Source organism: Balaenoptera physalus (genome assembly GCF_965194825.1).
Source record: "Balaenoptera physalus genome assembly, chromosome: 3".
NCBI classification, from domain to species: Eukaryota; Metazoa; Chordata; class Mammalia; order Artiodactyla; family Balaenopteridae; genus Balaenoptera; species Balaenoptera physalus.
In genome coordinates this window covers 95,891,948-95,906,663 of record NC_138890.1, presented here as the reverse complement: position 1 = coordinate 95,906,663, position 14,716 = coordinate 95,891,948, and the positions used below count along the sequence as shown (strand labels likewise).

General features: G+C 32.9%; 1 protein-coding gene across 2 annotated transcripts in view; it reads right to left on the bottom strand.

Moving 5' to 3' along the window:
- Positions 1-14,716, bottom strand: part of ST8SIA4 (ST8 alpha-N-acetyl-neuraminide alpha-2,8-sialyltransferase 4) — a 110,920-nt gene that overhangs the window by 81,818 nt on the left and 14,386 nt on the right. For both annotated transcript variants that reach the window (XM_082456135.1, XM_082456134.1), the window contains exon 3: positions 13,363-13,620. In XM_082456135.1, coding sequence (XP_082312261.1) covers positions 13,363-13,620 — 258 coding nt within the window. The remainder of the gene's footprint in view (positions 1-13,362; positions 13,621-14,716) is intronic.

The window sequence follows — 14,716 nt, the reverse complement described above, 5'->3', positions numbered from 1 at the left end:
CAGAATACTCAGAACTAGACTACAAAACTATAAGTTGCATTTTTATGTGTTTGTTTAAACAAAAAACATATTTCCTGCTTAATATCACTCAGGTAGTGCTAGAGCTGTAACATGACCCCAAATCTCCTAACTCCCATATATATCACTCTTCTTATCTATACTCCAGAATTTTAACATAATTTTCAAAATTAAAATTGTTTTCATTTCCAATTTAAAAACAGCATTTGTGTTCACATACAAACACTAACAAAAAGAGAAGTTAAAATACTTTTCAAATATAGAACACTTGTAAGTCTCCCTCTAAAATATAATCACTATTAACATTTGGTACCATACTGACTTCTAATATTTTAAATAAAAGTTTCCAGTAATGGCATAAGTCAAGCTGTGGTTCTAAGAATTTTGGTGGATGCCAGTGAAATAGATATGGGAAGTAGGAGATCTTATCTCCCAGAAAAATGTCAAGGTCCTTTCCCCAAAACTATACTAAATGATGTTGCTATAAAACAATTTCTCTCCCTTTTGATAATGCTTGTATTCACTGGTTCTTCTTTATATATTTTGTACATATGGTGAATTCCCAAGGCTCTGACCTCATCATACTTACAATAATTCGTATGAATCATTAAAACGTAGTCTTGTTCCATAGAAAACAAGCTTATGGTTACCAAAGGGGAAAGGGGGGGGAGGGATAAATTAGGAGTTTGGGATTAACATATACACACTGCTATATATAAAATAGATAACCAACAAGGACCTACTGTATAGCACAGGGAACTATACTCAATATCTTGTAATAACCTAGAGTGGAAGAGAATGTAAAAAAAGAATATATATATATATATATATATATATATCTGAATCACTTTGCTGTACACCTGAAACTAACACGACATTGTAAATCAACTATATTTCAACCGAAATTAAAAATAAACAAACAGACAAAAACTTAGTCTTGTTTTTCTTTGGCTAAGAAGTGATACCCTTCCCCTGATTTTAAGTCTTAACATTGGCTTGCATACATCAGGAGGAAAGGCAACACTCCTGGACCAAAGGAAACAAAAAGCCAGATTAGAGGATACAGTATTAAGTAGAGAATGCTATTTCCACAAGCTGACTGATGAAAAGGAAATTTATTCATAGAACATGGCAACCAGAAGGAAAAAAAAAATCACACAACAATGCAAGTTGACAGGCTCTATTCCAAGTTGTCTACTGAATCATAAGAAAATAGAGTCATAGAGTTTCAGAGCCAGAAAGGAATTTAGGAGTCCAACTAGTTCAATGGCTAGATTTGGCATATCAGGAAAACTGAAGCTCAAAATGGTTTATATTACTTGTTCAAAGTCACACAGCTATATTTAGTGGCAATACCAGCAAGAGAATCCAAGTTTCTGAACTCTCTCATGAGTATTATTTCAACTACACTCTTTGGGAGAATATATACTGCTTAGCAACAATGACCATTTTAGTGCAAATATTTACATTTTCTGTGTACCTGGGTCACAGATATAATTTTACTACCATGAATATACAATACCACCAATATGTTAATCCTAAACCATCAAAAGGAAGAAAAATTTACATTTATTGAATAACTGATTTGTACTTGGATTTATTCTAGACAATTTCACACACATTATCTCATTTACTTCTATACTCACAAAAAAGGGAAGATAGAGATTATTTTCCTCATATTATACATAAAGAAACTGGGGCTTAGAGAAGTAAATAAATCACTTAAGACTGAATATAAATTAGATGGAAAAGATGGAATTTGAAACTAGATTTACCTGATTTAAAGGTTTATCACATTTGATTAAGATGTTAGCTCCCATGAGAGAAAAGGTCATGCGTCTCCTGGTTGATGATCTGTCTCTAGAATATTTTGACATACATTTTTGGAACATAGTAAGTGCTAAATAAAAGAAAGGAATTCTCACAGGATGGTCCACAGACCACGAGTGGATAAAATGCTAAACATTATAAAGTCAGCTTGGTGTTTATTTAATTTTTTACTGTTTTTCCCCTAGCTTTATTGAGATATAATTGACATATAACATTATGTATGTTTAAGGTATACAACATGATTATTTTATATATGTACATATTGTGAAATCATTGCCACACATAGTTACCATTCACACAGTTACCAGTTTTTGTGTGTGTGTGATTTTATTTGTTGTTCAATTTGTTTTGTTAGCCTACACTTTGAAGAATGGCTGGTAGTTTGTGGAAATGTCAGACATTAAAATGGCCTTCCCTCTTCTATCTTTCATGCTAAGTCACGAAAATTTGAAATGTACACTAATTAAGACCATTTCTCACTGGTCTTCACATTTCAGAATAAACATACAACTAAAAACTTCACATTCTAGTGCAGCACTGACTGCTATTTCTAATTTAAAAGATAAGTGTTTTCAATATTCATTTGAAAATAAAGTATTGGACTTTGAGTATGAGAGAAAAAAGTTCTGTTGTTGCTTCCTTCTTCAACTTACCATATACACTCAGGAAAGTCACTTAGACTCTCTGTTCTAGGGAAAAATGTGGTTTGTTAACCTAAGCCTAACTTCTTCAGAGGAACCAAAGGGAACCAATGGGGATTATTCAAGACTCATTTTCCATCATCCAAAAAATGTTACACTTTAAAACATGCCATATTTATATTCACTATCATTTACCCTTTCCATGTATTATACAATTCATAAAGTTCTTGATTTTCTTAAATTGCCTTCCACCGTCTATGCCCACTGTCTCTATCTTACTTTCCCCCTCATTATCTCCATCTTTAGACTATTTTCAGTATTCCCATCTTTGTCCCCCTTGTAATTGATCACCTAAAAATCTTCCTGAAATTTAAATGTGATCATGACATTCCTCTCCTGAGTGGCTCCACAGACTACTTGATGAATTAGATCCAATCTCCTTAGCAAGATACAATGGACTCTGCATAACCTGTCAGCTTCCCGCTCCAGCCTTACCTGCTTCTTTTGACCCACACAACCTTCTATTCCATCATACTGAAACTACTCACAGGCCCAGAAAAGCCACTCATTCCTACATCCAGGTTCCTTGGTGCATCATAGATCCAGTTTGGACTAGGTCTCACTCTCTTTTCTCTCCTTTCCTTACTTCTTCAGTTTTCACCATAATTTAATTCGTGTTGTTTCTCTCAGGAAATCATCCTTGACCATCCAGCTTATGTATCCTCTCTGCCTCATTATCAGTGCCTAGTTCTGTGAGTACCTCTAATAAAGCAATTTGAGCATTACCAGTTCATTACTTTATTTTCTTTACAGGACTACAATCATCTCAGATGTAAAGAATTGATCTCCATTTTTGTATCTTCCTGATAAATAGGTGAATAAAAGAGTGAAGGAATTAATGAAAAAATTATAAGAAAGATCAAAGCTATGCTATGTATCACCTGAAAACAATAGGTACTGAAAAGCTCAATTGTGTTTGGCTTTGGAGTACATATTTTGGGCTGATGTCCACTTACAGATGAGTTTAATAGTAGACAAATAACAAATGCTTTAAACCCAAAACTGAAGGTATATTTTGAAAATCTATGGAATGACCAACTGCCCATTTGCTAATGCTCCTTTGATGTCAGGAAAGGATGATCTCTACCATATTTTACATTAGTATGAATCTTACCATTGAAGTTTATCATCTTACTCTGTCCTATGATTTGGATTTCATCACATTTGCCTCCTCTAGTATCTTCCTTATTGAGTGTTATTTCTCTTTCTTATCTTTGATTTATTTATTATCATGGTCCTTCCATCTGCAAATATGCTCATGCTTCTATACCTTTACATTCCTCTTATGCTTATAATAAGAACAACAACAAAACCCCAACAAGAACAAACAAATAAACCAACAAACTGTAAGGACCTCTCTTGGACTACAGGATACCATGTAAATCCTTAACATGGTGAAACGATCCTTCATTATTTAAGGCCAACATACCCTGCCATTTCCCCTTCCACATTGTCCTTCAATATGAACCTAATAGTAGAGTAGTCCCAAACACTGCCTTATCATAAGACCATTGAAAGCATTTGTCTTTGTGCTTACTGGTCCTTTTGCCTGAGATTCCTCTTTTCCATGTGTTGAATGACTAATCATCCAGATGTACAATGATTTACTCATCCTTTCTTGCTGTGTGTTATAAAATGCATTTATACTTCAACAACTGTTCACATTTGGGTAGATTCCTAGAACTGGAAATAGTAAATAAAGGAATCTAATATTTTTAAGGGTTGGGGGACATTATAAACCTGATTTTTGGAAAAGTTGTATCAATCTATATTTTTAAAAGCATTTCAAAGGAGTGCCAACATCAGTATAACTTTATGCTGAATACTAAGAATTTTAAATATCCTTGTTAGATTGATAGATGAGAAACTGTAGTTGTTTATAATACTGCATTTTTAGAAAACAGTAACCCAAGTCCAGGAAGTGCAGAGAGTCCCAGGCAGGAAGCCTAAGAAGGAACATGCCAAGAGACATAGTAATCAAACTGACAAAAATTAAAAACAAAGAAAAAATACTAAAAGCAACAAGGGAAAAATGACAAATAACATACAAGGGAACTCCCATATGATTATCAGCTGATTTCTCAGCAGAAACTCTGCAAGCCAGAAGGGAGCGGCATGATATATTTAAAGTGATGAAAGGGAAGAACCTACAACCAAGAATACTCTACCCAGCAAGGCTCTCATTCAGATTTGATGGAGAAATCAAAAGCTTTACAGACAAGCAAACGCTAAGAGAATTCAGCACCACCAGACCAGCTTTGAAATAAATGCTAAAGGAACTCCTCTAGGCGGGAAAGAGACTAGCAACTTAAAACAACCTGGTACATACATAGACTGCTATATCAAAACCTCATGGGAACAGCAAACCCAAAAACTACAATAGATACACACACAAAAAAGAAAAAGCAACCCAAACACAACACTAAAGGTGGTCATCAAACCACAGGAGAAGAGAATAAAAAAGGAAGGGAAGAAAAAAGATGTACAAAAACAAACCCAAGACAATTAAGAAAATGGCAATTGGAATACATATACTGATAATTACCTTAAATGTAAATGGATTAAATGCTCCAACCAAAAGACATAGACTGGATGAATGAATACAAAAACAAGACCTGTATATATGCTGTCTACAAGAGACCCACCTCAGACCTAGGGACACATACAGACTGAAAGTGAGGGGACGGATGAAGGTATTCCATGCAAATGGAAATCAAAGGAAAGCTGGAGTACCAATACTCATATCAGACAAAATAGATTTTAAAAATAAAGACTACTATAAGACACAAAGAAGGTCACTACATAATGATCAAGGGATCAGTCAAAGAAGAAGATATAACAATTGTAAATATATATGCACTCAACACAGGAGCATCTCAATATATGAGGCAAATACTAACAGCCATAAAAGGGGAAATCGACAGTAACACAATATTAGTGGGGGACTTTAACACCCCACTTTTATCAATGGACAGACCATCCAGATGGAAAATCAGTAAGGAAACACAGGCCTTAAATGACACATTAGATCAGATGGACTTAATTGAGATTTAAAGAGCATTCCATCCAAAAGCAGCAGAATACACATTCTTCTCAAGTGCACATGGAACATTCTCCAGGATTGACCACATGCTGGGCAACAAAGCAAGCCTCCGTAAATTTAAGAAAATTGAAATCACATCAAGCATCTTTTCCGACCACAACGTTATGAGATTAGAAATAAACTACAAGAAAAAAACTAAAAAAAAACACAGACATGTGGAGACTAAACAATATGCTACCAAACAACCAACGGATCACTGAAGAAATCAAAGAGGAAATCAAAAATTACCTAGAGACAAATGAAAGTGAAACCACAACAATCCAAAACCTATGGGATGCAGCAACAGCAGTTCTGAGAGGGAACTTAATAACAATGCAATCTTACCTCAGGAAACAAGAAATATCTCAAATAAACAACCTAACCTTACACCTAAAACAACTAGAGAAAGAAGAACAAACAAAACCTAAAGTTAGTAGAAGGAAAGAAATCATAAAAATCAGTGCAGAAATAAATAGAGACAAAGAAAACAATAGTGAAGATCAATGAAACTAAAAGCTGGTTCTTTGAAAAGATAAACAAAGTTGATAAACTTTTAGCCAGACTCATCAAGAAAAAAGGGAAGAGGACTCAAATCAATAAAATTAGAAAATGGGATAGTCATTTTAAAACAATGTTTTAAAATATCTCTTGTAGATAAAATCTTTTTATCCAAGGAGTGACATGATTGGAAGAAAAAGTTAGAGCCTTACCTCACATCACAATCCATAACAAATTCCATATTTAGTTTTCAGTAAAATTTTAAAAACCATAAATAACTAGAATAAAATAGAAATTCTGATTTCTACCCAGAATATGAAATTTATGGTTAAAATCAATAGAAATGACAAAGATAATGAGTTTTTTTAAAACTATAAAACTTCAGATTAAAAATATGAATAAACCATTAAGTAAAAATAAGGTAGAAAATATACATAGCAAATATCACATAAGCAATGTTGGTATTTCTAAAATATAAAGTGGTTATTTTAATTAATAAGAATTTTAAAATATCTTTCTAATGCCTGCACCAGTCTCCCTACCAGAAACTTAGTTGTTTGCAGTTAAAACATTTTATTTAAGGACAAACATTCTCAGTGAGATTGCAAGGGAAAAAAATAAGGCCATTTTTGTGAACACGTAGAAAAGTAGGCATATTTTTTCTCTCCCAGAGAAGAGTCTATTTTGCTATAAAAGAGTTAGCATTCATAGAAGGTCAAAAAAGATGATTTAAAGTTTGCCATAAATTATCCACCAGTGGAGAATCGAACATTGAGTTATAAAAATATATTGTATCAGTCAAGGTAAGTAAATTCTTCCATCCTTTTCTTTTGTGAAACATCTCATCCCTTCTCTTAGGAAGCTAGATCATCATAAAGTAAAACATTTTTATCTTATTACTTTGGTTTCCTGAAGAAATATATCTCTTCACTACAATTCTTTCTAATTTTACATACTCAGATTTTATAGACACTCCTATCTGAGTAGTGTTCCTGTGTCTTCACATTTCATATTATCTAATACGTTATTCAGTGTCAACTATATACACGTTTGATATATTTGATAAATTTAAGGAAGGTTTGACTTCTTGTTTATATAAGACAAAGAGAATTTGCATTTCTAGCCAATGGTCATGGCTATTAGAAAAAGTGGTAATAAATTTAACTTTCACCTACAACATTTGACTCAAGCAAGGTGTGCTTTAATATCAGTTGACATTAGTTTAGATTTACAGTTTATGCATTTCTTTACTATTTATATTTCCCATCTGATACTTAGAAAATCACTTTGAAATGATAGGCCTATTATTATTATTATTATTATTAATATCATTGGACGTTGGAAATAATCATGTTTAGAACCTAAGGTATTTGTCCAATACTACATTTCCTGGCTTAATTTTTTTTCATTTTATTTTTTATTGAAGTATAGTTGAATTACAATGTTATATTAGTTTCAGGTGTACAACATAGTGATTCTAGTAATTATCAGGAACCCAGCTTTTCTGATTCCCAATATCTAGGACATTTCACTATACTACTCATCATATTTCTGTATTTTCTTTTTAATTTTAAGGGTTTAAATGACCATAAATGACCTTATATATGACTCCTCTTACATATTAATTTTGGAATTCAATGTTGTATTCAGTGTCTAAGGCAACAATACATGAACACAAACCAAAATTTTCTCAATTCCTACATTAATTCTTTCATTCAATAAATAAATAGCACATACCTTAATGTATCAAATTTGGTACTAGGTCCTAAAGATACAGGCTAACTAAATCAGACATGTTGGGGAGTCCCAGCTTCCCTAGAGCATACTGTTTAGGCATATTGAGAATTCCAGAACATTGCAAACCTTAATGCACATAAGAATCACCTGGGCACTGTGATCAAATGCACATTCTGACTCAGCAGGTCTGGTGCAAGTTCTGACATTCTGTATTTCTAACAAGCTTCCAAGTGATGTTAATGCTGGTAGTTCAGAACCACAATCTGAATAGCAAGGATTCACTTACATAAATATGTATATATTTAAATGGATATTTTAAGTGATCTTTCATTGCTGTTCCTATATTTTAAGAAAAAAAATATGAACCAAGAGGAAATTAGAAGGGAATTGGTCAAGCACTGCAGGAACTGAGGATGTTGATTAACAAAGGAAAAACGAGCAAAGTTGCCTAGGCTAGAAGAAGATGGGGACAAGACAGAATGCAGAAAAGGAAGGTAGAAAGAGAGAAATAAACAAACAAAATTAAATTGGGAATTCCAACCAGCCAGAACAACAGCAACAAAAAGTGTTTTGCAGCTCTTAGTTAACCATTTCTGAATCATTCAAGTCATACTCATTATTTCTAGTATCTCTGTTTAAGCACAGTGAGGAGTGGCATTTGATGGTCAAAAAATATCAGTTGCCAATTGCAACTGTTAATTAACCCCTCCCCCAGTGTTCTCTATATAACATCAAAGCTAGTACACTGTGGGACCAGGTTTACTTTAGATGAGGCTGGACAAGATCCCTCTTCTATGGAAAACCAGTACTGACAGGCTGCCTGACATTTCCTACTACCCACAGACAGCCCAGAGAATGAAAGAACGCCCCATCATTCTTACCTGGGGGGAAGAGAAGACCAGGGAAGGCGGAATGAGGATTTGTTCTCCACCACCTTTCAGCATTAAAATTAAGAAATATCTGATTTTTTGCGTTCTCATTAGAAGACCACAATTGTTAAGTTCTGATTTTTTTGGTTCTCATTAGAAAACCACAATTGTTAAGTTTATGAAATTCTTGAGTATAGACAATACAGATATTAGAATGTACATTTTTGTAAATATACATGGGACTAAAATATCCAAAAAATGTGAAAAATAAAGGCAGGAAAATTGAAAAGCACTTTATATATCATTTTGCAAAATCCAAAACAATTTTCACCACTAAATAGTTGTATTCTTTAATTTAAGATATGCACTGTTACAATAATTTTACACCTAACACAAAGTAAAAAAAAAAAAAAAAAAAAAAAAAGACCCAAGAAAGGATTCAAAGATACTTTTAAACAGATTGCATGAAGGGAGCTTTTTAACCCTGTTTTCCTTTACCTACAGTGATATATAAAGGACGTATTATGTCTTCAAAACGCTAGATTCTTGAAATATTATAGCAAACCTTTAGATAAGTAATTATACATGGGGTAAACTTAGGGCTGAGACTTCGTAGAGACAATTCTGTGGTTTCTGTGAGTAGGTAAGTTGTAACACTCTAAGGAAGAAAGGAATAGTTCATTCAATAATCTCAGTTTCTAAATTAGAAAACTAAAGTATAGCAAGGCGTACAACTTCATCCAATATCACCTACAATGAACTCTCCTCAGACCCCTGGAATCTATATTGGGTGATGGTTTTCCTCTGCAGCATTGACTCCATCTCTTTCCAATATTTAGCATATGTCACGCCATCCAAATATAAAATATAGAATTTAATATCAATAGGACAGTGTCTCTAATGCTTACCAGGTGAGAGAAGGTTTATAACTGACACAGCAATGCCAGATTAAACTAAATTTTTGCTTATCCGGAGCTGTATGACAAGATCTTTAACATCACAAGAACTTTATTATCCTTTATGAATTTTCCCTATCAGACAGGATTGCAAGTCAAGAAAAGCATGATATTTTCAACCTGAGTGAGTGACTGACCACCCATGTTTCTCTATCCTGGTCTCTTCCTTACAACATGGCACTCGCTAATTGAGGAACTATAGACTAAGTGTCTTGAGGGTTGCACATATAAAAAACACTGATCAAGTGGACATAACACTATTATTTGAATTATGATTTTAGGCATTTTTATTAAGAAATAAAATTATTTCTCTTATGTCCAGTTTTCTGTTATTTAGGTAATATGAAACCTAGATTTTACAAATTAGTTCAATATTTAATCAGTAATTAGAGAATCGAAGTAAGGCTTTAATTGATTTTCTTATCCTCATTTTTTTCCTTTAAGCTCCTATTTTGTATGATATCCCACAAAACCCAGCATTTAATTTAATTGATTAACTTATGATACAAACAGCCACTGAGGGACTATCTCTTCTAGGAGAGGAAATGCATGACACTGTGTGTGTGTCTACATTTGTGTATAGTTACCATTACATGGACAAAGATACAACATGAGCACTTTTCACTGGCTTATTTAAAAATATTGTGGGATATTAAAAATAACTTTCTCCAGAACTACACTTCACAGGACAATAATGCCATGTACCTGCACCTTGCCCTCCTCCTCAATAGCACAACTGTTTGGAGTAAGAGATTCCTGTTTGCATGTGATAATGCATTCTGTACATCATTAAACAAAGAAGATAGCATTTTATTTCTTTAAAGTACTTTCAGGAAAAATAAAGTTTAAAATCTAACTAATGCTGAATGAAGATACTATCTGAAAATAATGCTTTGCTTTATAAAGTTAGAGGTCAACTTGAACATAATACCTGGGTGAATCTGATCCTTGAGGGGGTCACTGAACTAACAGTGCCCTCTGCAAGCAGATCAGGTGTAAGTTATCTCTCTCATAACAAACTTACTATCTAACAAGAAAAATGGGAAACAAACAAACAAACTGGGAACAACAGGTTACACATGCAACCAACCAACCAAAACTATCTATACCTATGCTGATATGCATACACACAATACAGCTCTGGGAAGGTGGGAAATTTGAAAGATTTTTAAAGATTGTTACTGCAATTTGTAACAATATTAACCAGTTTGACATGGATGGCAAACTATTTCAAGGAATAGGGCTATGATTGAGGTTTAAAGCACAAGTCCTCTTTGATGTTCTAGAGTAGAATAGACACATGTACAGTAACAAAAGGTCATATACTCTTGGGGAAGGAAATGATATTTGGCACACAGATGATGAGTCAGATGCCATGAGAAAGATTAGAATTTTAGGAAGGATGGAGGTCTGGTAGTGATATGTCATTGAAGTCCCTTGTGTCCATGAGACTCAAAGGGATAAATTTCCAAACTAGGTATTATTACAAAAGAAAAAGGTTTTTCTCCAGGGATTATTTGTTTCTAATGCAAAATGTATTCCTGCCAAAGTTTACCTGGAAAATCAGAATCCCAATCCTGGGCTACACTTCCCTAGTACATACTTTAATCTAGAACATTCCAACTTCTAATTTTGGAAATCAGTAAAAATAGGAGGAAAAGAAAAAAAAACAATTACGGCAATAATTTTCATGCCTTCATTAAGATGCTTATCCTCATTTTTTTATAATTCTTGGTAAGAGCATAACAATTATAGACTCAGGATTGGTCACTATTGTGCTCTTGTTAAATAAGTTTTTAAAATAATCATAGCTTAGAAAAGTATAAAGAACCTCTTGAAGTTCGATTATGCTCAAACACCAGTGAGTGACTTACAACAAACAGATAACTTCTGGAGATCTAATGCACTGCCTAATGATTATAGCCAACAATAGTGTATTATCAACTTTAAAGTTGCTAGAATACTAGCTCTTAACTGCTCTCACCACAAAAAAAGAGAGGAGATAATTATGTGATCTGACTGCGGTGTTAGCTGACACTGCAATCTTAATTTCAGAGTTAAAGGTGAGGCTGAATCTAGTGGGTTATGTAGATCCCAATGCTAAAGCTTAAAGGGGTGCAGGAACAAGGAGTCAGTCACATTCGGATCCTGTACCCCTCCAGGATTAATCAACTTTACAAATTCTCTTCTTCACCTTGCAACAATTTCTACTGTGCTCTAAAATCTTTTCCTCTTCATTTAATCTGCCCCCTGATTGTAATCTCTTCAGAAATTCTGGAAGCCTTACTCTTCCTTCACAGCCATACTTCATACAGACTTCAAAGTTTGAAGCTCATTACTTCCACTTCCACTGTCATTCCCTCATCAAATATTTTTGTCTCCTCTTTGGACACAATTTTCTTTATATATCTACATATTGACAAGGTTTTTTGTTCAGTTCAATCAATTTAAAAGTTCAGGTTTTTAAAGGCTCAACTGATGTCAAATCAATCTCTGACCCTGCATCCAACTGAGAAAAGATAGTATGGCAAAATGTTTGCAGTTATATTCATTGTTATGAATTGTATTCCCTGAGAGTATTCTCTTATGATTTTTCATGGTTATTATTCTTTTATAAAAAACTGTTGCCTATTTATGAGTAATACTTATATATAATTGTATTTATTTATTTTTTTAATTGTATTTATTTTTAATAGTATAGTTCAAAACGATTTTTTTCAAGATCTATACTTTCAAAGGCTGGATTCCAGCATAGCTTCAAGACTTCAAGTTATTTGTCAACATGGCAAATCAGCATACTTTCCTATCTATCTTTATATTGCAGTATTTCATATTTCAAAATACGTTTCATTTATTCAGCAAGTATTTCTGAAGAACTAAAACAAGCCAAAAAAATCTATTTAGATATACTGAGAATTAAAAAGTGCTAATTAATATCTGTTGTCATTACAACCTTAAGTCTACTGTTGTCTTTTTTTCAGTTAATCACAAGCTAACTAAACACATGACTCATCAAATATCTGCTGACCATCAATGAAAAACAAATAGCTATGTTTAATTTTGTTAGAAAACTAAAAAACTAAAATATACTACCATACACAAGTACCATGTATAAAGAGTGATGAAAGCAATTTGGTCCAAGGTATCAAATATAACCTTGTTAAATTATGTTCTTAGACTATGCTAAATAGTTGTCATTAAAAAAGTAAAATTAACATATCTGTTACATCATTGCATAGTAATGTTCATAATTTTATGAATAAATAAAATAATATAATTTATTGAATATAAATAGGATTATGAATGTAATTAATTAAGTGAATTAATTCATTCACTAATAGAAATAAATAATTATTTCTATTAATGAATAAAATAGTTTTTCTGTGTATTATATTTAATAAAATTGTCATTTGGCCAAAAAGGAAAGCTGGTGTGAATCTTATTGCTATGAGATCATCTTTTCTTTCAATGATATAATAATTTTAATTTTACATTCCAGGGTAAGTGTAAATTTGGATACTACACAGATAAAGACATCACAGATAAATATTTGTTTCAGATTTCAGTAATTCATAATATTAATATTAGATTTAAACATTTCTGCCAGTGTTCTAGTCCTAAGTAAAGGGTCTTTGAAGAAATTACATCTTTAGGAACAAAAAAAAGCTCACCTTATTACAAAATTGTGACTGTCAATCTCTTTTCCACATTCACTATCTAGTAGAATGCCAGAATTTCCAACAACTGCACAGGTCTTAAATCTTCGATTTTTCATTGGTGAAACTTCAGGTAAGAGGCTATGCAGATCCTGAGAAATATTTAGTGTCCGGCGTCTGTCCAGCACATAGTGTATGACATCACCAGGCTTAAAACTGCTCTTGACCACTGAGACATCTCGTTCTGCATCTAGGAAACGAAGAATGTTCTTCCTATATTTGAGATACAAGCAAAGTTTTCCATTAATGACAACATGTCCAAGGACTGGTAATATCATTTACAAAGTAACATATGATAAGATATAAATTGGTAAATCACTAACCTTTAATATTCAGGTGGTAACTAAACCAACCAATTAAGTAGATTCTAAAGGAAATAAAATATATTTTTGAAACATCATTTGCACATAGTTTTTCAATGAATTTGTAAATAGATGTATAGTATACACACCTATCTGTGGAGTGAAAAAGGCCTCCTATCAAAATTTATAGAAAAGTTTATTAAATGAAATACTATTGCCATGACTTGACTTTCCTTAGCTAGACAGTATTCTGCCAGCCTTAATTATCTATAATCATCTATTTTGTTCAGTGTTGTCTAGTTAAGGTGAATAGAAAAACTTGAAATTGTTTAGAATCATAATTTAGTTAACTCTATTAAAAGGATTGAATTTTCCAATAAAATTATTAACATTTATTGAAATCATGTGTATATTATAATTATTTGAAGTAAAGTTAAACTACAGCACTATATATATATGTGTATATATATGTATATGTGTATATATATATACACACACATATAAATATATGAAAGTTTTCTTCCAAGCTCAAGAATCCAGGAAATAAGATGGCCATATTAGAGGAAAAGATGGACAGATAGAACATTGGACCTTGCAGGGCAGAGATAGCTAACTGTTCCTCAGTGTTCTTTCTTCCCTTCTTTCTTTTCCTATTTGAATCTTCTAAGTTTTACTTGGCCACATTGATGCTCAGCTAGAACATTTCCAAGTTTCCAAACCCAAGTGCAGCTGGGTGTGGTCACATGAATTAGTTTTCTTAAACAGGATATGAGTGGATCAAGGGCATCACTATAGGAGAAAGAAATAAACTTCTCACTTGTTTGATTCACTGTATTTTAAAGTCTCCTTTTTTATGGAAGCTTAGCCTATCCCATAACTAATAAAGAAACTGATAAAAGATATGAGATACTACATACACATATACGCATATGCTAAGTTAGATGATGGAAAATAAGAAACTAGATATGGCTGCCTGGAAAGCTGGTGACTCTTGGCATGATACAGAA